Source organism: Mesoplodon densirostris, chromosome 19, assembly GCF_025265405.1.
Source record: "Mesoplodon densirostris isolate mMesDen1 chromosome 19, mMesDen1 primary haplotype, whole genome shotgun sequence".
NCBI lineage: Eukaryota > Metazoa > Chordata > Mammalia > Artiodactyla > Ziphiidae > Mesoplodon > Mesoplodon densirostris.
Window position 1 is genome coordinate 30,461,699 of NC_082679.1, and position 26,035 is coordinate 30,487,733.

A 26,035-nucleotide genomic window follows, 5' to 3' on the forward strand; every position below is an offset into this window, starting at 1 on the left:
CTGGTCTGGGAAGATCCCACATGCATGGGCAACTAAGCCCGTGCGCCACAACTACTGACCCTGTGCTCTAGAGCCTGCGAGCCACAACTACTGAAGCCCGCGTGCCTAGAGCCTGTGCTCCGCAACAAGAGAAGCCACCACAGTGAGAAGACCACACACCGCACCACAACAAAGAGTAGCCCCGGCTCGCCACAACTACAGAAAGCCCGCATGCAGCAATGAAGGCCCAATGCAGCCAAAAAAAAAGACCATATTTTGCTTAGAAATAATGTTTATTCAGTTACTGTTTTCTTCCTTAGATTATAAACTCTAGAGGGTAGGGACTGTCACTTTCTCTTTGTACAAGATAATGTACAGGGGAACCTTGATGACAGGATAGGGTATATGGATTAATTCCATTTTCTGGATAATCTCAGGGTTAAATGGAAAACCAGTTTTTCCATTCCATACTTGTAACGTTGTAACTATATTGCATTTTCTTTTATGAGTGAATTGTAATCAACCTAACTGAATGCTCAGTAACTGAAGGTTTGACTTCTGAGATTCACAGTTAAGAGTATAAATGTTGTTGAGGCATATTTTATATTGACTCTGATATTAGTTAATAATGCAGAACATCTGCACTGTGTGCAGAACACCTTATTACGCACTGCATATATTATGGAAGTTGCATTTTTTAAATTAAATATCTGGTGAGCTGACTTCATTTCTGATACAAAACAATATGTAATTATTGTATTATGCATGATCAGGCACTTAAGTAAATCAATGGGTAAGTGTGACTTAGACCCTCCCTGTGAGATACTGATACTGATAAGGCCATACTTCAAGGATAGAATCACATATAGTGTTCCCCACCAGTTTGCAGGTATCTGTCTAAAACAAAATAATCATTTTATTAACTAGATTTTTAAAACCTTTTCCAGATTTGTTTAGCCAAAAATGCATGATATATCTGACCATGAAAGGGAGATATACTTGGTTTTTCTGTTTTACAGAATTTTTCTATGTTCTTGAGCAGGTTTGCTATGTATTCTTTCCACACAGGCTCAAAAAAATGCCTCAGTCGATGCCAGAATATGCTCTGACTAGAAATTATTTAGAACTTATGGTGGAACTTCCCTGGAACAAAAGTACAACTGGTGAGCAAACAAAATAACACCTTTTTTTGCAGTCTGATTGTCACTCAGGAAGCTCAAGCAAATTCTGTTGAAATACTCCCCATTGATAATCTTCCTGTTACAGTAGTTCATGATGTAAACTATTTAGAGACTAAACTTGTGTCATTTAGGTTTTAGGATGAAAAGGAAAAGAAGGTGCTTCATGGAAAGTACCTTTCGCCTAATTTTGGAGAAAGTAAGATTTTCTGTAATTGGTGAAATATGTGTTTCTCAATACCGATAGACAATAAACTTATATTTATGTGCTCTTTGTCAGGAACATAGGAAAACAAAACAGTTTTGAGGTAGTCGGCAATAAGTGACAACTCAGTACTAGAGACAGTAAGTCTTTTATGTTTTCTAAAGGAAATAATTACATATAAAGACAGGATAACAGTGGAACAGTTTTACCATTTGGAAGTTCGTTTTTCTCCCACTAGAACTTATTTAAAGAGTTTAAATTCTTTTTATCTCTCTATCCTTCAGTAGAATTTTTCTACCTATCAGGAGCATTTTTATACCAGTTTTCTTATGTATTTGTTATGTATTTTCTCTTGGGGTAAGAAATATACTCAATCGTCTTTCAGAATCTTCAGAATCATTTTATTTGCATTCATGTCTGTTATTGGACACTCTTTTGTCAAGTTTACATACAAAGTTTGTTGAGTTCAGCAGGGGGGTTGATTGCCTGAACTACTTTTGGCATAAGAATAGCTGTATGGTTGACTTTTGAAAATTGAACAGATATATTATCCTGGCTAATAAAACTCTTACATTTAAAACAATGCTAGAAAAATTTGAAGCATTAGCCCTAAAAAGTACGTTTATGCCCCACATGAGGTATGATATACACACTAGGTTTCAGGATGTTGAATTTTTAATATTAAAAAATACTTTCCAAAAAAAATACTTTTCGGTTAATCTACAGAGGACCATGCTCTCTGGTACTGAGCATTCAAAAAAATTATTTTTGTCTCAAAGAGGGCCCAGAAGGAAGCATATTTGTGTTAAGTTAACTATGCTGGGGCAGTGTTAAGGTTAAAACAACCCTATTTTAATTAGTTATTTTTGATAGGCTCACTTAACACATTAATGTGTGTGGCTAAAATTTTATATAAATGAAATGATATAGTATGTGCCCCCCCCCTTTTTTTGGTTCCTTCACTCAGCATAATTATTTTAAAGCTCATCCATGTTACTGCATATATCAGTAATTGGTTTATCCATTTACCTGTTTTTGGACATGTGGGTTGTTTCTAGGTTTTTGGCAACTGTATATAAAGCTGCTATGGACTATGTTGGTAAGTTTATTTCTTAATTTATTTCATGTTTACCTTCATGACAATATTGCCTTCTAGTTGATGGTGTTTTACCAGACAAACTGAAGCTGAATTTCTTGGTTTCATTCTTAATTCAAAATTTTCTAGAAATGCTGTAGTAAGATGAATGCAGGGGAGCATGCATTCCCATTGAATTAGCCCCTAGTTGTCACTTGGTCAGTTTGAGTTCTGATGTCTGTCTGGATCTAGCTGGGCTGTTAGGAAATACATTTTGGTTCAGATTGTCTTCGGTTAACTCCTCACTCTCCAGTGCCTACTTTTAAGTGAAGTGATCCTATTCTGTGAGATTTGGAGAGGGTCCTGCTCCCTGTTAGTTTAGACCTGGGAAAGAAAGTTATATTTAAACTTTACATGTTTAACTGCTCTGATTTCATTTCATCTGCGTGAAATGAAACATCTTCCATTTTGGTGTGTGTTTGATAGGTATTTATTTGTGTCATTGATGGAGTGGTGGTAATTTCCAGACCCTGTTGTTTTCTCTTTTGACAGTAGGGCTAGTGCACAATGTGAAGCAGCACATCTAGGTAACTTGGTAACACCAAGGGTCTTGTTTTGAAATTTTGGTGTTCTTTTGGTAGTACTTTTCTGTGCTTCAGGATTTATTTTAACTAATGACTTAAGAGAAATGCAGGGTGTATTTAGTATAATGGCCTGAGAATATTAAAATTGCAGGTTTTATTATTTGCTATTACTAGCCTAGTAAATCGCTCTTGGCTTCCTCCCCTCCCCACTTGTCCTATTTGTAAAGTGAAATTAATTAGTAACTAGGAATTTTCGTCAGGTTCATACAGTGTAATTGTGGAGAGTTGAGGGCAAAATGTTTATTTGAATGCAGAGTGCTAGCTCCTATTCTTCACTGAAATAACCAAGAAAATATGAAAACAAGGCAAAGCTTTTTTTGTTTTTTCTTTACAACTCAGAGAGTTTCTGCTGGATGTGGTCAGCATTAGAGATACATAGCACTCATGTACCCATCACAAAAACACTTCTCATTGTTCATCATTTCAGTGGAGAACTGAAGATGGGTAAATTGTGGTATAAAAGTAGTCATGTTGAACTTCTAAACCGGTACTGTATAGACTTAGGTCTAAATAGTTATGAGTAAGATCATCAAACTGTGAAAATGTCTTTCATAATTCTTGAAAAGGGAAGCTTCCCTAAGTAGAGATTATCAGAAGCAGAAAGGAAAGCAGAGAGGAACGAGTTGGAGGAAATAAGTTTGTTGATTTTCCATCTTGAATGGAGGGAGCCAGTAGATGCCATTTCAATCTTCTAATTGTAAATAGAGAAATATATGTTCATGTAAGTTTTAAATTTTTTATGTTTAATCACAAGTATTATTTGTAATAGGAAACATACATTCTGAATCATTAAAAAGAATATTCAGAAAAGATACATCCTGTATAGAAAAGATATACAACAATACGTAACATGGAAATTATCTTTCCTTAAAAGTTTGAAAGAACTTTTAAAATTGTCTTTATGTGGCATATTAGAAGAAATTCTTTCACTGTTTTCATTTTTTTCTAAAGTACATAGAATTCTATTCTTAGTTTACTAAATGTTAATTAGGAATGGATGTTGCATATAACAAGTGCCTTTTTAGGTACAAAATGACATTTTGATGGAAAGTGTTTCTCCTTGGACATGATGATATAATAAATATGTTGATAACTGTATATTGAACCATCTTTGCATAACTAAAATAAATCCCACTGGGACTTAGTAGATTACTCTTTGAATAGATTTGATTTACAAGCATTTTAATATTTAGAGCTATGCAAAATGGAATTGGTCTGAAGTGGGTTTTTTTTGTTTGTTTACTATGGTAGGTTTTAGTGTCAGGGTTAGCATCATGAAACAGGAAACTTTCTATATTTCATTTATTCATATATTCATTGGTTGGCTTCTGAAGCCAGGAAAGGGAAAGAAATTTTATTCTTCCCTTTCCAAATCACTCAGCCAGGACTCTGACTAAAATGAATAGTACTATAATTAAATTACATACATTACTGCTTACCTTGGTTTTTGTAGACTAGCTTGGGAACCAAACTACCATTTAAGGCATTTTTTTTTCTTGTAGGAAAAATGTATAACAGGTTCCAAATAACTGATTGAAAGAGTTGACTTGTGTGTGTTTTTCTCTCTTCCATTTTCTTCCTTCACTGTCAGTATTGTGGCCGTGGATTATCCTCTAGCTGCCACCCAGCTGATGAATTCCTTTTGGCTTCCATGACCTAGTGTTTAATCTGTGATTATTTCAGAGCCTGAAGCACATGAGTAAACCTAATGAAAGCTTGGCTCTAGAAACAGGGCCTAATTCATACATTTCTGGTGAGACTTTAATGGATAGAACTTAGGCAGTTCTTTATGTCTTAATTTTTTTTTGACTTAATTTTTTTTGGGACCCAGCCCTTCTGTTTTAGAAGATTAGCTGAAGGAAATAATTACAGATACATGTAGAGATTTAGTTACAAGGATGCACAGTGAAGCATGCTTTATAATTATAAAGATTTGTGGATAACCTAAATGCTCAGCAATAGGGAATTAGTTAAATGAGTGTAGATAATTAAATAATGGAATAATATGTACCCACTAAACTGTTACTGAACAATACATTTGACACTGAAAGATGTCTGTAACATATTAAGTGAAAAAACATTTTACAAAACTTGAAAACCCATATAATCTTAGTTTGAAAAATAGGTATGTAAGCATGTGTGCACGCAAACACACACACACACACACACTCACACCCCCTCACACACAGAATCTGGAATAATACGTACTGAAGTGAAGGTAGTGATGTTCTCTAGGGGAGAAATGAAATTATGGGTGACTATTTCCTTCTTTTTTTATTAGTGTCATAGGGTTTTCTGGAATGAGCATATATAACTAATTGTAATAAGAAAAAAACACTTAAAAAAAAAGAACACATGCCAGCACATATGTAGAAATTTTGTCTCCATAGAAATAATGTGTATCTAGAAAATCATTCCAAATGAAATGAGTATTAACTCCTTGAGTTTTTAATTATGTAGTGTCTACTATTTCTGAAAGTACTAAATCTTTTTAAGCAAGAAAACCAAGTCCGGGTCTCCCTGAAGACTCATTTAGAACAAACCAAGCCTGTTCTTGTCACATCTTTTTTCAAAAAACTATTTTGACTCTTACCAGCCTGGAAAGGAGTATGAGTATTAACTCCTTGAGTTTTTAATTATGTAGTGTCTACTATTTCTGAAAGTACTAAATCTTTTTAAGCAAGAAAACCAAGTCCGGGTCTCCCTGAAGACTCATTTAGAACAAACCAAGCCTGTTCTTGTCACATCTTTTTTCAAAAAACTATTTTGACTCTTACCAGCCTGGAAAGGAGTTCTCCCACTGAAAAATTCCACATGCTCAGATTGTTTCTGTTGGGTTGCTTGACAGACCGTCTGGACATTCGAGCAGCTCGGATTCTTCTGGATAATGACCATTATGCCATGGAAAAATTGAAGAAAAGAGTGCTGGAATACTTGGCTGTCAGACAGCTGAAAAACAACCTGAAGGGCCCCATTCTGTGCTTTGTCGGCCCTCCTGGCGTTGGTAAAACAAGCGTGGGAAGATCAGTGGCCAAGACTCTGGGCCGAGAGTTCCACAGGATCGCACTTGGAGGCGTGTGTGATCAGTCTGACATTCGAGGACATAGGTAGAATACTTCTCGGTTTAATCTCTGATTTCCTTCCTTTTCATTTGTCTAGAGCCCCCCCCCCCAACCAAAAGCCAAGGCATAATGTATATCTTTTTCTTAAAGGGCTCTTTGTGTTACCTTGAATGGAAAGGACATTTATGGTACTTACCTGCTAGCCTAAAGCCTCTACCGTCAGGGTATACCCAAACTAACCTTGATGTCTGTGTGACGGTGGATGGGGTGGGGGTGGTGTCTGTGCCTCAGCTTTCCTGGAATCTCATTTGAATGCAATTATAAATTAGTTATAATTAAATATTATATTTTTAATATTCATTTTGGCCCAATAGCATTTCATAAATAATGACCCATAACTTTTAGAGTTTAAGGAATAAGTGCAATAGCAGGCAAGTAGGAGGAGGGAAGAAATCTTTGATAACAAATTTATTATGTTTGCATTTTAAACTTTCTTTCAAGGAGGCTAGTTTGCAGTGTGAGTATGAATAATAAGGAGAAAAGATAATTAAGGCTTTGCATTTTTGACACCCTTTCTATAAAAATACACTAAACTGTAAGAACTGTGTCTCTGATTAATCTGACATTATTAGAATGAGATTTGCATGTTATGTTCATTGTTTTGTTCTCGGTGGCTCATATCGGAAGATGCTTTGGGAAATCATGAACCTCTGTTTCATAGTTGCAAGTTGTGAGAAAACATACCTATAGCTTATGTGTTAAGGAACATTTAAAAATGTAGAACATTTAGAAATGTAGAAATTATGAACTGCTTAAAAGAATATGATGTTGTATACCTCAGACTAATATAATGTAATATGTCAATTATATCTCAGTTAAGACAATTTTTTTAAAAGAAGGCATGTAACTTTGAGTAGAAGTAATTAAACTGAAGATAAAACTTCTAACCTCAAGATCATAAACTCGATCTTAAAGTTGTAAAACCATTGCAGGTTATAAGTGGGGACTTTGGCAGGCATGCCAGTGCAAGCAGTGAACAACTGCCAGTGGCCAAGGGTAATTTAAATGCATATTTACAGTTTGGTGAATATGGATTAAACTTGGATTGTGGGGAAAAGAAAAGAATACAATGCTTTCAAAACATCTTATTTTCCATTTGCTTTATGGGATCCTTAGGCAGGGATGGGAAACTATTTCAGAAACTTTTTCATGAAAAATGGTTCTTTTTATTCTCTCTTATTTGCTTATTTACACTTCTTACACATTGAAGAAAAAGTATTCCAAGATTTTAGTAAATAAGCAATGAGGACTGCAAATTAGGTCAGGGAATTGATTTGGGTCTGTCTTTCTGGCAATTTCAAATCATGTTTTTGTTGCCTAGACTTTCTTATTCTCACATGTGCCACTAGAGGCTGTAGTTTGCTTTTGTAAAGAAATTGGTACCGTGGACCAATCCTGGAGAAGCTAGATCTAGGGCCTAAATCTTCTGATTTATGCTACAGAGCTTTAGGGAGGTGTTCTCCATGCAAGAGACTTGATTCCTGCACTCAGAGTTGTCTCAGTTTATTTCTTCCTTTTATTACCTGTGGCACAGTATTGTGTGATATTTGATAGAATTTAGAGAGTGAGTTTGTGGAGTTACTGTCATGTGAAATTAATGTCATGGGCACATGACATGTAGGTATTTGTCCTTATTTCTTCCTACATTGGTATTGATTTTTCAGTAAGGCTTGGAGAGTGCTTAGTGCCCAGCACACACTGAGCATTCAATAAAAATTAACTTTCATTATTATTTTTTAATTCTCAGTTCTCAGGAGGACAAGTTTAGATTTATAAGCTTCAATATGACTTTTTATAAAATTCAATCTGATTCTTAAATTGTACCTAAAATATCCTGTTTGGGGCATTATTATTTAATTTATGTGGCAGAATTGTGGAAAATGTATTTTTATGATGCCTGCTGGTAGGCAGTATGTAATGTCATAATCCCCACCACTTCTTATGAGCATTGTTGGGTTTAAACAGATCTCTGTTTTCAACCTTTACTGAAACTGATAGACCTAAAATTTGTTCTCTTTTTTCAAGGGAGTATCCTTTCCTGTGTGTGACTATTGTTAAGAGGATTGAACCTAAAGAAAATGAGAATTTATTTTCTTTATGAGTCTTTTGTGAAAGGAGCTTGTGTATTTGCCTAAAATATGTGTAAATATAAGCTTTTTAGAAATGTGTGGTGCGAATTGAGGTTATGATTGTTGCCAAATAAAAGGTTTGTAGGTTTGTCTATGACTCATTCTACTAAGCCTGATTTTTGATACACCTTGCTGGTAAGCATGTACTCACTAGCCATCCCTGTACCAGATGTTTCACTAAACACTATAGCCATCTGCCCTTGTGCTATTGGGGACTTATTACCCAGCTACCCACTAAATTATCAAAACCTGGTGAAAATTTCTGTTTGAAAACCTGTTTGGAAGCATGTGGAGCGTGGGGTGTGGTGGTTAAGGGGAGGGGGTTGAGAGCAGCGTATGCGCTTGTGTCAGAGTTGCGGGTTGGAGGAGGTGATAGGAGGGGAGAGAATGGAGAGGATTATAGCACAGCCACAGGGTGGAGTGTGTGGGCATTTGGGAACACCCAGGTCTTGGCATTTAAGTACCGGTCACATGCTCACAAGTAGAGTTCATGCAGAGTTTTGTTTTTCCGCAGCCTGTGAGTAGGCACCGCTGTTCTGCAGCCTTAAAATAGCCAAGGAAAAACAGAGCTGCCTTCTGTTATCTTCCTTGCTTATTCTCTTGATTCTGTCACTCACTTTCCCCATTTTCCCACGCATGGAGCTCTAGCCTTTTGGTAGAAGTACCTGTTTATGTGGAGGAAGGTGCTAATAAGTTAGGAATTTATTTTAAAAACAACCGAAGATATGTCTTTTAGAGTTAAAACGATAATGAGGTGAAAGATGGGGAAGAAAAAAAAAGACTTGGTTTACATTTAGACCTTAAACTGGGAAAATATAGTGATCTGACTAAATATTGGCCCATTGTTTTGGTTCATATTATTTTGAGTGGATTAGAGGAAGAATAGTCATGTTTATGCTCCATATTAAGTAATGCATTTTTTTCAGTTTAACGTTTCTCATTATCTCCATTGGGATTTTTTGTCTACTTTTATAAGCCATAGAATCTCTGTTCCCATCTATCAGTTTTTACGACTTACATTTTTATATTTAAATATTGTATTTAAATAATTTAAATCAGTTCGTAGACATTAAGTATAAAGTGACTTCTTTTAGGATGAAGTTTTATGAAATCATGTTTCTATAACGATCTTTTTTCATTAACTGTTCCTCAGTGAAATATACTATTGTTGCGATATTTCTCAAGTTATTGTTGTGAGTAACTGGAAGTCACTGACCAGCTGTTTGTTCAGATGATAACGTTCTATCGTTGTAAGGAATCCTTGGCTCAATTCTTAAACAAGATGAGAAGAAAAATGAACTTTTCTTTCCACGTTGATACATTTTCATATGTAACCTGAAATAATGATGTTTTAAATAAATTTGCTGTTTCGTTATTAGTCTCTACAAGGGAAAAATACCTGAAGCACCAAGCCTTTAAAATATTTTTAGCATGGTATGCCAGACATGTTACGGTTTGCTCACTAGCCTCCTTTATAACCTATATTTGTATGCAGCTCTTCTTCTTTTTTTTTTTTTTTTGGCGGTACACGGGCCTCTCACTGTTGTGGCCTCTCCCGTCACAGAGCACAGGCTCCGAACGCGCAGGCTCAGCGACCATGGCTCACAGGCTCAGCCGCTCCGCGGCATGTGGGATCTTCCCGGACCGGGGCACGAACCTGCGTCCCCTGCATCGGCAGGCAGACTCTCAACCACTGTGCCAGCACGGAAGCCCTGCAGCTCTTCTTTGCCTCCGAAAAACTTTCAGGTTATCTTGAGGCCCCAGCCCAAGGCTTCCTCTATTAAGATAAGTGCAGTCAGTGATGATCCTATTCTCCTCTGAACTGACTACTTACTGTCTATTGTGCTCTTCAGTGATCAAATAATACAGGCCTCTGGCATTTCTAATATATTCCTATAGAGGTGAATCAAAGATATATGAAAAGTAGGAGCTATGTAGGGTAGGCGTTTTCACATATCTTATACTCCTCTGTATCAGTCTGTGCTGCCAAGCCCAGTGCCAAACGTGGTAAGTGCTCTCTAAGTGCTGCCTGAGTTCAAGTAGGATTAAAACATGTTGGAAGTCATGCAGTCCTTTAGATGAGCACATCCATGCAAATGATTTAGGAATGACTGCTGTAAGAACAATTTGATTTGTTTAGACATGCTATGTTAAAGACTATTTTTAGTTCCTTAAAGACTGTTTTTCTTTTTTAAAAAGAAATCATTAGGATCTCTTTTAGGTTTATTATTTGCCAACTTGAGATATATATATATACACCCTTGGTAGAAAATTAGAAAAATAAAAGGAAAAAAATCCTCATGTTTTTCTACCATACAAAGGTAAATCACCTTTAACATTTTATTTCCTGCCCAACTTTCATTGGGCAGCTTTTGCCATTTTTTTTAAAGCAACAGAATTATCCTACCCTTTCCACTTAACATTATAACATAAACTTTTTATATTACAAATTGTTTGTAAATATCACTTTAATAGTTTGTGTTATAGCCCATAAGAGGAGCTTAATTGGATAGGCATGAAAAAATTGATGGTAAATGCCTGCTTTTCTCCCTGTCTACATACTGGAAAAGAGGTGAGTAAAACACCCCTTATTCCTGACATTTATCATGATATCCTTGGCAGTGACAGAATGACCAGCTTCTTGGATTACATTAGATTTGAATATATCTAGGGATGATGCAGAGTAGTAAAACAGCTGGTTACCATGGAGCTGTAAATAGATGATATTGTAATTTTGTGTAGTTGTTTTTTGAAGTATAACACAGACTACTTTTTGGAAAATTAAAAACGCTGATCTTGTAAATTAAAATTTTGAACTGTGTAGACACTTTTGTTTTTGTGTATCTTATACACTAGTTGAATTGTCCTGATAAACTTGTGAACTGCCTGTAATAATTATACCTATGAATCCATATGTTTTTTAGTTCACTTGTGTACTTTAAGAAAAACTCCTTAGGTAATTATGTATTCAGGCTGAATAATAAGTAATTAAAATGATACATTCTTTGCAAACTTTCCTATATTGTGCTACATTGCTTTCTAGATGTTGTATCACAAGGAAGAACATAGAAAAGACAGTATTTTGCCCTCAAAAGAGTTATAGTTTGTAAAAGAATACTAGTTTCATTTATTTCCTACTTAATGTAGTTTCTCAGTAGGATATTTTGGTATGCTAATCTGTTTTTTTAAATGTTTGTTTAGTGATGTTGAAAGAGAACATTTTCATTTGTGTGTTGCTACATTTTTCACGGTCTGATTCATATTCCAAAGGTTTATTCAAAGTTTATTCTTACGCATACTTTGTGGCAAAAGACAAGCACATTATAGCTATTTTCAGTAGCTTACAGGCTCTGATAATAGTTGTCTTGGTTTGACATCTAGACTAGTGGTACACATTTGAGGATGTCACCTGTGATTAAGGAACTCTAGGGGCATTGAGCACGCTTGGTGCTGTTGTAACTGAGCAAAGGGCTCCTGTGCTCACAGCATAGAAAGCCAAACTCTGACAGTGGGTTTGTGGCAAAGGAAGGGTTTATTGCAGGGCGCCAAGCAAACACGTGGGAGACAAACCCCAGATCCAATTCCAGTTGATCTCTGAATGAGGGGTTTTTTAAAAGGCAAAGAACAAAAAGGCTGGGGTTAATTATCATCTTGTGACATTTCCTAATCATAGTTTCAGGAGTCAGGATGTCTCTGGTTTACAATTCTCTGGCCAGGTAGTCCGTGGCTCATCTTGCCCTGGAGAAATAACCTGAGTTTGTTTGTTAATGATAAGATCTATAACAGTGATTTTAGTACATTAACAATGTTATTGGCAACAGCAATTTCAGTCATCTGACTCTGGTTGACCATTGTTGGCAGGATTGAGGTCAGAGGGGGTAAGACAAGGAGTAAGTTTTGGATAGAGAGGTTAATCATAAACTCGGTAAGAGAGCTTGGTTTGGGGGGCTTGGTTTCACTATGAAAAGACATTTATAAGAGTTGCTTCTGGAACTTACCTGGTGGCACAGTAGTTAAGAATCTGTCTACCAATGCAGGGGACACGGGTTCGAGCCCTCGTCTGGGAAGATACCACATGCCGCGGAGCAACTAAGCCCGCGCCACGCCACAACTACTGAGCTACTGAAGCCCGCGTGCCTAGAGCCCATGCTCCGCAAAATGAGAAGCCCATGCACCGCAACGCTGTGCGCGCAGCAACAAAGATCCAACACAGCCAAAAAAAAAAAAAAAAAAAAAATTAATTAAAAAAAAAGAGTTGCTTCCATGAGACAGAGATTGAAATGGGACCCAAATTTGGGTGTACTGATTTCTGCTTTTGTATTTTTTCTAGGAAATTAGAAGTTGACTTTAAGTAGCTATTACTAATAACAATTACAGTTAACATCTTTTGAAAGCTTATCACGTGCCACATACTGTGCTTTGTGCTTTACCTATTATGTTCTCTTGTGATCTCATATAATCCATCAGGTTGGCACTGTTATTATCCCCATTTTAGCAGATGAGGAAACTGAGGCTTGGGTCATGTTATTTATGCAAAGCAGTACTCAGAGACTATATGACCTTAACAATGGTGATAGAAAGATACTTTGGGTGCTATCATTGTTGATCTGTTGTCCTTAAACAAATAGGAGAAACAAACTTTTGTTTGGGGAACAATCTTACAACTCTATATGCAGCGTCTAATCTGTATTTAGACCCACTTTCTGTCATCAGAATGGTCACTGGCTTTTTAGAGGAGGCGATATGCTTGGTACCCATGGATAAAACCTAGGTTGTAAGTATGAATCAGGCAAATTGTAGGGCCAGTAAATGTTGCAGACATTACATTATTGGAAAGATCACTTTGTGAGGGGTGGTCAGGAAAAGTTTGGTACAATTTCTGGGATTTACCTAGGTGGGGAGAGTATTAAGGGCAGCAAGGCACCATATTAACAAAGGTAAAAAAGCTTAAGGGCTATTAATAGGACCTTTATTGTGGATGAAGCAAGAGCATAAGGGCAGCAAGTTAGGAAAGCTGGTGGGGACTGAATTGTGAAGAGCCTTGAATTCCAGACAAAGGAATTTGGGCCTTATTCTCTAGGTTCTGGGAAGCAGTAGAAAGTTTAGGAGTTGTTTGTATACTGTGACTAGTACCTAGATTTCCGCTTCTTCTTTAGAAAGGGCAGCTGCCTAGAATATTATTTTCTCTCCATGACTTTAGGTCTAGAATTGCAAGTACCTGTTTTTGAAATCTGCCTATCAAAAGCAGTAAGGAAAAAGAAATTAATGTGCAAGGAATGACCCTTAGAGGCTTTGAGGTTTTTTTGTTTTGTTTTTAATTTCCCTTCCCTACTTATTCACAGAAGGCTGACAAATCTGTAAGTTCTCTAGAGAGATACTTTCAGAGAATTTATTAATCGTGAGTCTTGTCGTTCCTATATCCTGTTCTGAAATCTTGAAATGTGCTAACTCCTTATTATAGCTTGACAGTGTTTACTGTATCTGGTTCCAGGGCCTTGATCACTCCCCAAGATGAAAGGCATTCCCACGATATTTTTAAGGCTTTCTTGTCTTTTCAAAGGTCACTATTTACTCTGTCCTACTTTATACCAGTCATGTGGCAGAACTACTCCGTGAGCTGGCTTTGTGCAGATCATGAGATACGGCTGCTGTTCCACTTGCCCTTGGTTTGTTTCTTGCAGGCATTCACCCTTTTATGCCTCTTCACAAACAGCATTTGATTTGCTCATGGCTTAGGCAGCAAGGTTGTAACTAAAATTATTAAACTGCTGCTTAAAATAAAGTTTTGCTGGCTTTGTAAAAAAGCCACTTTTTTCGTTTGACAAGCATATTTTTATTTCATGTCACGTACATTTGTCAATTCTGTAGATGATTCTTGTTGAGATATGTTAAAGCAGCCTCTAACATTTGAATGCATGACCTAATGTCTGGCTGAGCTTGGTTATACCAATCAGTGTATATAGGGTGAACACAGTTTTATTCAAAAGGCCAGAATTAATGGAATTTTGGTATAAATACTGTTGGCCCCAGATCCTCTTACTACAGTGAATAACAAATTATTCCCTCTGAAAATAAAAAAGTTGGAATTTTTCTTTCTTTTTTGGGGGAGAGGCTTACATTTTGAGTGGTCCTTTGAACCAATTCTGATTTCCTTTATGAAGATGGTGATGATGTTTTAGCCAGCTTTGGGTCAGCCATTTCAGTCTGTAAGAAGGTAGTTATGTTGCAGTTTGGTAAGTGCCAGGGAGGTGCCCAGAAAAACTATGAAAAATGTGGGAATTAAATTCATAGGGCTCTTTGGATGTTTTAGAATCTCAAAAGAGTAAGAATCATAACTATGTGATTTAAGTGTAATTTTTTTCGGTTTCACTAAGTGGCAAAAATTAGATACAGTGCTTCTAATATCATGGGTAATTTACAGCCAGAATTCAATAGAAAATAAGATAAGAATTGAATCTAGTAACTCTTTGATGTATCACAGGGCTTTTAAAATTTACAGTACCTCTTTGCTATATTCCTGTGATAACTAAATGACTATTTCCCAATCCAGAGTTTTGATTTCTAAGTGATACTACTCTGCCATCTCCCTGTTGCTAATCTACTTCTCACCTTCTGCAGACGCACCTATGTTGGCAGCATGCCTGGCCGGATAATCAATGGCTTGAAGACTGTCGGGGTGAACAATCCAGTGTTCCTGTTAGATGAGGTGGACAAACTAGGAAAAAGTCTACAGGGTGATCCTGCAGCAGCTCTGCTTGAGGTAAGATTTAGAAAATTCCCTGTCTGTAATCACATTAGAAGAGTATGGGTGGGTGAGAGTAGATAGTCATATTTAGGGAACATATACATTGATTGGGTTTAACCATGGGAAAAACACTTAGATACAAACTAAAACCTGAAGCCATTTGATATTTAAATTAAAATGTCATAGAGATTTTCTTTTTTCTTTTTCTAATAATTCCCCTCATTTCTTTCTTTGTTTTTATCAAATAGTTTAATAAAAATTTTATGCATACTTATTGTTTAGAGAGCAGTTGTTCTATGAGATTGTTACAAAAAACAGCAAGCACGTCTCCTCCCTGGGGTTCCTTATTTCCTCTTCTGCACTTTGATCCTCTGACTTTTCGTTGATTAGTCCATTTTCTAGAGATCATGGCTCTTACTTTCTTGATTTTATTCAAGTTTTGGGCATTATAGATTCCTATCTATAGGAGATGATCTTGCTTGCTTGCTTCCTTTTGCCCCTACTATATCATTTTTATATCCCCAATCTCCCAGTATAAATTTTATCCTGATTTTGTTAAGTCATTGTTGAGTATTTACACTATTATAGTTATATAAGTGCTTTTCACAGCTGAGCCATGTGGTGAACTATGATCACTTTTTCTGTCCTTTTTGTTTTTCTGTGTTTTTAAAAATGTTTTTAGAGTTAATAATCATCTTGTTTCTTTTGTTCACTTTCACCAATTGTCTAATTTTCATTGGGAGACCTCCAGACACTTTGTGTTTTATTGGTTTTGTCTTCTCTAAGCCTCTAATCTGAACTGGTTGTTCCCACACTAGGCACAGAGCTGTGGTTTGAGGATCTCCCTTCACCTCCCCCACACTGGGTTTCCTGTTTTCCGTATTCCATGTCTTCCTCTTTCTTGGTTTATTCTCTCATTGTCCTGGTATTAGTCTCCCAGTAGCTTCCTGAGAAAGCTTGCATGTAAACGTTCTTCAACTTTGCATATCTGAAAATGTCTTTATGTTTCTCATACTTGATTGGTAGTTTGACTGGGTATAGAATTCCAGGTGGAAATAATTTTCCTGCAAAATTTTAAAGACATTTCTCCATTGTTTTCCAGTTTTCAGTGTTGCTATTGATGAGACTAAGCTGTTGTGGTCCTGTCTTTTGTGACTTGTTTTACTCTCTGAAAACTTTTCAGATCTCCTGTTTATCCCAGTGTTCTGAAAATTTACAGTAATCTGCCATGGCATGGGTCTCTTTCCATTTTTGCTGATGCTTTGAAGGTTCTTTGTATTGGAAAATCCTCTCCTTTTATTTCTGTAAAATTTTCTTGAATCCTTTTGTTGATGATTTCTTCACCTTTTTTGGGGAACTCCTATTAATTTGATGTTAGATCTTTAATTTTCTTATCTCTCCTATTACTCATCTTTTTTATTTTTTGTTCTACTTTCTGTGAAGAGTTCCTCAGCTTTATCTTTTAATCCTTCTATGAGTTTGTCATTTCAAAGAACCCCTTTTTTTAACTTCTCTGCATGTTCTTTTTATACTACCTTGCTCTTGTTACATAGTTGTAAAATGTCCTTTTGTCTCTGTGAGAAAAATACCAATAGATTAAAAAAAAATATTTTTCCTTTCTTTGCTCCAAAGCTGCATTTGTCTGTTCGTTATATATTTTTTCTGGTCTCTGTCTTTTATATTAGAGTCTTTTGTTAGATGTCTGGCAGTTTTTGTGTGTTCATATTTAATAGTGAGGGATGAAAAAGCTGATTGGAAGCTATGAACATGTGAGAGGGGGCTTATTGATTACAAGTTTCACAGTTGGGTCATCTGACTAATATATTTCATTGAGGAACCTTCTGTGTCAATAACTTTAGGTCTTTCTGTTGAGGCTGGTCAGATTTCTCAGAGAAGACTCTTTAAGTCTCTTGGCTTGAGAATGAAGGCCTGGCTGCCAACATTCTAGGAACCAAGCATTCAGCATCCTGGATGTATGCATTCACCTGAACTGTTGTTTTCAGTATAGTATGTACTCTACTCAGCTGTGCCCAGTGTCACCTGCACAGGGAACCACTGCTTTATGTTCTTAAGAAAATCCCAGGACTTTGCTGGGATAGGGGAAGGGATCTGGTGTGCCTGACTGCTTCATAAATTTACTTTAACCAGTCCTCCTTATTTTGCCACCTCTGCCCCCACTCTTTACCCTGGTTTAAGTAAAATATTATTATTATTCAAATTGATTTGTAAAACCGAGGGAAAACTTGCTTTGTAAAAGGTTTTTTTCTTGTTTATTTCCTTGCTTTGAGTTCCCTCTGGCTTCTTGTTTTTCTGATTTTGTAATCTTCTTAGAACAGGATGGACTGGGACATGTGTCTTATGAGCAGGGAGACCATACATTTTGTTTTGCATGGGACAGTCCCAGTTTATGCCTAATTATTAGTTGCACTCTCTTTTAGTCTTAGAAGTGGGTCCTCTTCAGACAATAAAAAGTACAGTTACCCTACTTTAAAAGCCCCAGGGCTTGGAGATAAGAGTTTGATTTGGTTTGGTTTTGCTTGTTTTTATTTGAAGACAGTTCTTTTGAGTTGTAATTAAGAAATCTTTACTAAACCAAGGTCACACAGATTTCCTCCTATGTTTTCTTCTAGAAGTTTCATATTTTTAGCTCTAACATTTGAGTCTATGATTCATGCTGAGTGAATTTTTGTATATGATGCATAGTATGGGTCAAGGTTCCTTTTCTTTTTGCATATAGATATTTAATTGTTCCAATACTATTTGTCAAAAAAAGTATCTTTTCTCCATTGAATTGCCTTAGACATCTTTGTCAAATGTGTGTTTTATATTTCTGAGTTCCCTATACTGTTCCATTAATTTATGTTTATGCCAATACCACACTGAGTTGATCACATTGCTTTATAATAGGTCTTGAAATCATTTAGTGTTAGTTGTCCAGCTTTGCTTTTCTTGTCTAAAAATTTTTCAGCTATTCTAGGTTCTTCGCATTTCCATATAAATTTTAGAATCTGTCAATTGCTGCAAAACAGTCTGCTGGAATTCTGCTGGGATTTTTTTTTTTTTTTTTTGTGGTACGTGGGCCTCTCACTGTTGTGGCCTCTCCCGTTGCGGAGCACAGGCTCCGGACGCGCAGGCCCAGCGGCCATGGCTCATGGGCCCAGCCGCTCTGAGGCACATGGGATCCTCCCAGACCGGGGCACGAACCCGTGTCCCCTGCATCGGCAGGTGGACTCTCAACCACTGCACCACCAGAGAAGCCCTCTGCTGGGATTTTAATTGGCATTTCATTTGAACCTGTAGATCATTTGGGGAGAATTGTCATCTTAAAAATATTGTTTCTTCTCAAAAATATTGTGTCTTCTCATCCGTGAACAGGTATATCTCTGGGTTTTTTTTAGGTCTTCCTAACTTACTCAGCAATGTTTTTTCACTTTCAGCTTACTGATCTTGCACTTTGTCAAATTTATCCCAAATTATTTCCTATTTCTTGATGCTATTTTTTATTTCAGTTTTTGATAATTGCTAATATAAAGAAAGTACAATTTGTATTTTGTATATTAACCTTGTATCCTACAACTTCGCTAGTAAACTCATTAATTTTAACCACCTTGTCTCTCTACCTTTTTTGTTTGTTTGGCCTCTGTGTTTTATGTTAGGGCTTTCCTCCAATCTTTGGTGATTCTTTGATGTCTCTTTATATATATATAAGGTGTGACATTAAGATTATTGAACATTTTGTGTGCACATGTGAGGCTTGATACCTGGTAGGCTTCATCAGATATTGATAAATTGGGGGTGGGGTTCCCCAAATTTCAGGATCTGCAAATCTTATCTCCTAGATCAGTTGGTATTTTCAAAGAAGGGTCCTGTGGTATCATCTGATAGAGGGTGTCAGGCTGTCTGTATTGCAAACCTACTATTCTAAGCTGCCAGTAGTTAAAATTTTGACTTCCACTGTTTTTGTATTATAATAATTATGTTATAATTTTGATGTTTATTATGTATTTAAGTATATAACTTAAATAATTTCTAATGTACTGTCTACCACTTATGTATTGTGTAAGTATGTAATTTAAATAATTTCTTAATTTCGGAATTTAGTGAGGAACCATTTTTATACATATTTCATAGATTCTAGGAAAGATAGTTTCTGTGTGTGTGTGTCTGTGTATACATATATATCTGAATACAGCAATATTTTAATAAGAAATATGTGTTATGAGATTGCTATTCTCTAGGTTTATAGCTTTATTTTTTCTGCATGTTGTGATATACAGAAGTGCACTAAACTTGCCATGACAGTTTTTTTTCTGTCAGTTTCACTTTATAATTTCTAACTTTTTAATATACATTTTAATAGTATTTATTTGTTATGTCATTATTGTGTCCATTTCCTGCTATCTAGTACAGCCATTTTCTTTGTTTCATTCTTACCTTGGTTTCTCCTTAGGCTGGTAATACTTTTGCAGTTCATCCTTCCTTTTTGTTAGTGTATACCAGGTACAGCTTTTTTTGAATTTTTAACCTTCTCGTTTCATTATGTTTTATTAGTATTTCATATAATCAATTTTAGATTACTTTTGACTCTACCTGGAAGTCTGGATGTTCAATAGGCTTTTCAAATAGTGTACTAACTGGTATGTTAGGACTTTTGACATCTGTGGTTTGGTTGTTTTCTGTCCGCTTTTTAAAAAAGGGTCGTAGTATTTTTCCTTTGAATTATGTCATTAACTGTATGGACAGTTTGTTAGATCAGAAGGCATGTATTCTGTTTTTTTAGTACTACTTGTGATACCTTTCAGTTAAAAATCACACATCTCGGGCTTCCCTGGTGGCGCAGTGGTTGAGAGTCCGCCTGCCGATGCAGGGGACGTGGGTTCATGCCCCGGTCCGGGAAGATCCCACATGCCGCGGAGCGGCTGGGCCCGTGAGCCATGGCCGCTGAGCCTGCGTGTCCGAGGCCTGTGTTCCGCAACGGGAGAGGCCACAGCAGTGAGAGGCCCGCGTACCACAAAAAAAAAAAAAAATCACACATCTCTGTTGCTCGAAGTATCAACATCATAAATGAAATATATTGTCCCTCCCTTGTATAAAATGAAATAATTAATACACAGTAATCTGGCCCTTCCTCATCTCACTACCTAGTTACTTTAGAGGATTTAATTTTTTTACATTATGAATCTTTATCAGAAACTATTTTTAACTTTTATATTCTTTCTTTTTTTTTAAATTAATAGCTTTTTTTAAAAAGGCAGTTTTCGGTTTACAGTGCAATTTGAGTGGAAAGTACAAAGAGTCCCATATAACCTCTCACCCTCCCTCCCCCAGTTTCCCCTTAAAATTGATGAGTTGGTATTAATACATTATTTTAACTTAAGTCCATACTTTTCATCAGGGTTCACTTTGTGTTGTACATTGTATGGGTTTTGATGACTGTGTCAATGATATGTATCCACCCTTACAGTATCAAAGAATATGGTTTCATAGCCCTAAAAATCCCATGTGCCCCACCTACTCATTCCTCCCTCCCTCTCTCCAAGTCCTTGGCAATCACTGATCTGTCTCCATATTCTTTTCTGTTCCAGGAATGTCATATAGTTGGAATTACACAGTATATAGCCTTTTTAGGTTGGCTTCTTTCACTTAGTAGTATGCATTTAAGATTCTTCCATGTCTTTTTCTGGCTTGATAGTTCATTTCTTTTTATCACTGAATAACATTCTACTGTATGGATGTACAACAGTTTGTTTATCCTTTTATTGAAGGACATCTTAGTTATTTCTAGGTTTTGACAATTATGAATAAAGCTACTGTGAACATTTGTGTGAGGTTTTAGTGTGGACGTAAGTTTTCAGCTCACTTGAGTAAATACCAGGGAGTGCAATTGCTGGGGTCATAAGGTAAAAAGCATGTTTAGTTTTGTAAGAAACTGTCAAACTGTCTTCCAAGTTGTCTGTACCATTTTGCATTCCCACCAGCAATGAATGAGAGTTCTTGTTGCTCCACATCCTCACCACCATTTGGTGTTGTCAGTGTTTTGGATTTTGGCCATTTTAATAAGTGTGTAGAGTGTCTTGTTTTTGTATTCTTTTTTGTAAACATATTTCCCACCTTTATTTTTTAAATAACAAATTTATTGACATATAATTCACAAACCATAAGATTCACCCCCTTTAAATGCGCAATTCTCTGGTTTTCAGTATATTGACAGGTTGTACAGCCATGAACATTATCTAACTTTGAACATGGTCTTTGCCCATGTACCATTAGCAGCCACTCTCTATACCCCACCACCACCAGAAGCCCCTGGAAACCACTCATCTTTCTGTCTCAGTGAATTTGCCTGTTTTGGATATTTCATATGAATAGAATCATACAATATGTGGCCTCTTGAGACTAGCTTGTTTCACTTATCATAATGTTTTCAGGATTCCTCCATGTTGTGTGCATCAGAACTTCATTCCTTTTCATGGCTAAATAGTATTCTCTTATATGAATATATACCATATTTTGTTTATCATTGAGTGGTTGATGGGTGTTTGGATGGTTCCTACCTTTTGGTTATTCTGAATAATGTTGCTGTGATCATTCATATACAGGTTTCTGTGTAAACATAGGTTTTCAGTTCTCAGTGTATGACTAGGAGTAGAATTGCTGGATCATATGAAAATTCTGTATTTAACATTTTGAGAAACTTCCAAACTATTTTCCAAAGTGGCTACACTATTTTACTATCTCACTAGCAGTGTATGAGGGTTCCAGTTTCTCTGCATCCTCATCAACACTTGTTATTGTCTGTCTTTTTTAGTTTAGCCATCCATTTGATTTAGTATGTGTGACGTGATAGCTCATTGTGGTTTGATTTTCATTTCCCTAATTGCTAATAATATTGAGCATCGTTTCATGTGTTTATTGGCTATTTGTATATCTTCTTTGTAGAAATACCTATTTAAATGATTTGCACATTTTTAATTGGGTATTTGTCTTCTTCTTGTTGAGTTCCTTGTATATTCTGGATATAAATCCCTTGTGAGATACATGATTTGCAAATATTTTCACCAGTTTTGTGGGCTTTCTTTTCACTTTTTTGATGGTGCTCTTTGAGGCACAAAATGGTTTTAATTTTGATAAAGTCTAATTTATATGTATTTTTCTTTTGGTTTTCTATTTTGGTTTTAATGTCATATCTAAGAAGCCATTGCCTAATCCAAGGTCATGAGAATTTACTCCTACATTTTCTTGTAAGAGTTTTACAGTTTTAGTTCTTATATTTAGATCTATAATCCATTTTGAATTAATGTCTGTATGTGGTGTGAGATGTCAGGATCCGCCTCATTCTTTCGCTTGTGGATATCCAGTTGTCGCAAGCACCATTTGTTGACTTCTTTTTCCATGTATTGTTGCCCTTGTGGAAAATCAGTTGACTATAAGTGTAAGGGTTTATTTCTGGTCTTCCACCTGTACCGTTGATCCATATTTCTATCCTTATGCCAGTACCACATAATCTTGATTACTGTAATTTTGTAAAAATTATTGAAATTGGGAAGTGTGAATCCTCCTGATTTGTTCTTCTTTTGCAAGATTGCCTAGCCCTTCTGGGTCCTTTTTACTTCCATACAAGTTTTAAGATCAGCTTGTCACTTTCTACAAAAAAGCTAAATAGAATTTTGATAGGGATTCTGTTGAATCTGTAGATCACTTTGGGGAGTATTGCTATATTAATAATATTAATTCTTTGAATCCATGAACGGGGGGGGTCCTTCTGTTATTTAGGTCTTCTTTAATTTCTTTCAACTTGGTTTATGAGTATATGTCTTGCAACTCTTTTGTTAAATGTAAGTGTTTTATTCTTTTTGATACTATTGAAGAAAATAAATTGAATTATTTTCTTCAATTCTTTTTCACATTGTTTATTGCTTATGTAAAGAAATACAAATTGAATTTTTGTATATCAGTCTTGTATTCTGCAACCTTTCAGAACTTGTTTATTAGTTCTAATGTTTTTTTTAGTGGATTCCTCAGAGTTTTCCCACGTACAAGATCATGTCATATGCAAATAGAGATACTTTTACTTTTTTCCAGTCTGGATGCCTTCCCCCCCACCCCCAATTGCCCTGGCTAGAACCTCCAGTACAATGATTGATAGGAATGGCAAGATCTTTTCAGATTTTCTATTACTTTTTGACAGATTACTTTCAATAGTTTATATCTTTCTAGAAATTTTCCCATTTCATTTAGATTATCAAATTTGTTGGCATACAAGTTTGTTTATAGTATACTCTTTTTTTTTTTTTTTTGGCGGTACGTGGGCCTCTCACTGTTGTGGCCTCTCCCGTTGCGGAGCACAGGCTCCGGACGCGCAGGCTCAGCAGCCATGGCTCACGGGCCTAGCCGCTCCGTGGCATGTGGGATCTTCCCAGACCGGGGCACGAACCCGTGTCCCCTGTATCGGCAGGCGGACTCTCAACCACTGCACCACCAGGGAAGCCCTATAGTATACTCTTATTTCTTTTTTATTTCTATAAGGTTGATAGTAATGTGGCCTGTGTCATTCCTGATTTAGTAAGTTGAATGTCCTTGTTTTCCTTACTCAGTATGGCTAAATGTTTGTCAATTTTATTGAACTATTCAAAGAACCAACTTTTGGTTTGTTGATTTTTCTCAGTTGTTTTTCTTGTCACAGTTTCATTTATTTAAGTATTAGTCTCTAATCCTTCCTTCTGCTTGCTTTGTATTCAGTTTGTTCTTTTTCTACTTTCTAAAGGTGGAAGGTTAGTTTATCGATTGGGAATTTTCTTTAGTATATGCATTTACAGCTATCAATATCTTTATATGCACTACTTCAGCTGCATCTCATAAGTTTTAGTAACTTATATTTTTGTTTTTATTCATCTCGAAATGTTTTCCAATTTCCCTTGTGATTTCTTTTTGATTTCCCTTGTAATTTAGGGGTTAATTTCATGTTTTTGTGAATTTCCAAATTTTAAAAAATTATTCATTTCTAATTTTATTGCATGGTGGTCAAAGATTATACTTTGTATGATTTCAGGCTTTTGAAATATAGATATTTGTTTAATGGCTTGCTTATGGTCTACCCTGGAGAATGTTTGCATGTGCACTTGTGAAGAATATGTATACTGCTGCTGTTGTTGGATGGATTGATCTCCAGGTGTTTGTTATGTCTAATTGGTTGATAGTACTATTCAGGTCTTTTATGTTCTTGCTGATCTTTTCCCAGTTTTACCTGTTATTGAATATATAGATATATTTATTTATAATATATAGATTATCTCTATCCATGTATATGTATAGATATGATAGATATCTAGATATACTCATATAAAGAGATTTATTGTAAGGAGTTAACTCATGTAGTTATGGAGGCTGGGAAGTCCAGAATCTATAATGTGGGCCAGCAGGCTTGAGACCCAAGGAGAGCTGATGGTGTAGATGAAGTTTGAAGGCAGTTTGCTGGAGAATTTCCTCTTGCTCAAGGAGGCCAGTCTTTTTGTTCTTTTCAGACCTTCAGCTGTTTGGATGAAGCCCACCCACATTATGGAGGCAAACTTACCCAAGGTTCACTGATGTAAATATTAATTTCATCCAAAACACTCTCCAAGTTGACACAAGAAATTAACCATTGCAAATAGTATGTAAAAACTTAGTTTCAACAAGCCCTCCTTCCCTCAGCCCTCTTTTGTACCATTTTTCTCATAGAAAATACATCTCTATACACTGTAAGCTTATCAACACAGTAGTATATAGTTGATTCTCATTATTTGCAGTAGTTATGTTCTATAAAGTTGCAGCAAACACTGAAGTAGCAAATACTGAATTATTGCTCCTTGAAGAAATACAGGGTTAGCTTCCTGCAAGCCAGTTTATCATCAATCAGTACATAACCTTGTTTTATTTGTGTTTCTGTTTAAAGTTGCCTTATTTATATATTTAATATATATTATTGATTCATTAACTTTAAACTCATGACCATAACCCTATAACTCATGCCTGAATGAAGGTATCTAACACACGTAGTTTCTCCGTAAGGCACATCATGGTCTTCTTGCTCACAGGAGCACTAGACAGCACTTCAGCACTGCCTTTGGGGCTTTTTAAAGGGCAGAATCACTAACAAAAAACACAAAAATGCAAAAAACATGGCACTAAATAGACTGCAAGGAGGATCCTTGCTTAGAATATGAGAATTAAAATAAGAAGGCAGAGCATCATCTTGTTTGACCTCAGCGGGGAATATGCAGCTTGGGTGATGTGCTATACCATGTCTGCAAACGACTGCAGAAGCACTACAAGTATTAATTTTGGAGTTACAAATAAATTCTAGCAAGTAGGTGAATTTGCAAATATAACATCCATGAATAATGAGGGTCAGCTGTAATTATCGTTTAATGAAGTTTTTTGAATCAGATAAGAGAACATAAAAGTCACAAACAAAAATGCATTTTATTGTCTTTTTAAAAAAATTTTATTGGGGTATAGTTGATTTACAATGTTGTGTTTCAGGTGTGCAGCATAGTGATTCAGTTATACATGTACATGTGTTCATTCTTTTTCAGATTCTTTTCCCGTATAGGTTATTGCAGAATATTGAATATAGTTCCCTGTGCTGTATAGTAGGTCCTTGTTGGTTATCTATTTTATATATAGTAGTGTATGTATGTTAATCCCAAGCTCCTAATTTATCCCTTCCCCCTTCCCATATACTGTTTTTTATATTTACTGATGTAATTACTTTTATTGGTGTTCTTTTTTTGTGTGTTTGGATACAGTTTAGCAACCTTTCACTTCAGCTTTTAATATTTCTTATAGTGTGGTCTGCTAGCTACAAATTCTTTCAGTGTTTTTTCTTTTTTTAAATCTGGGAATGTCTTAATTTCTCCTTCATCTTTGAAAGATAGCTTTGTTGGATATACAGTTCTTGGTTGAGTCTTTTTTTCTTT

At 36.0% G+C, this 26,035-nt stretch overlaps 1 protein-coding gene across 1 annotated transcript in view; it reads left to right on the forward strand.

Annotated features, from left to right (window-relative positions):
- The window catches only part of LONP2 (lon peptidase 2, peroxisomal), an 87,801-nt gene that overhangs the window by 16,951 nt on the left and 44,815 nt on the right, over positions 1–26,035 (forward strand). Inside the window, exons 6-8 of the mRNA XM_060083572.1 lie at positions 1,048–1,142; positions 5,930–6,188; positions 14,951–15,092. Coding sequence (XP_059939555.1) covers positions 1,048–1,142; positions 5,930–6,188; positions 14,951–15,092 — 496 coding nt within the window. The remainder of the gene's footprint in view (positions 1–1,047; positions 1,143–5,929; positions 6,189–14,950; positions 15,093–26,035) is intronic.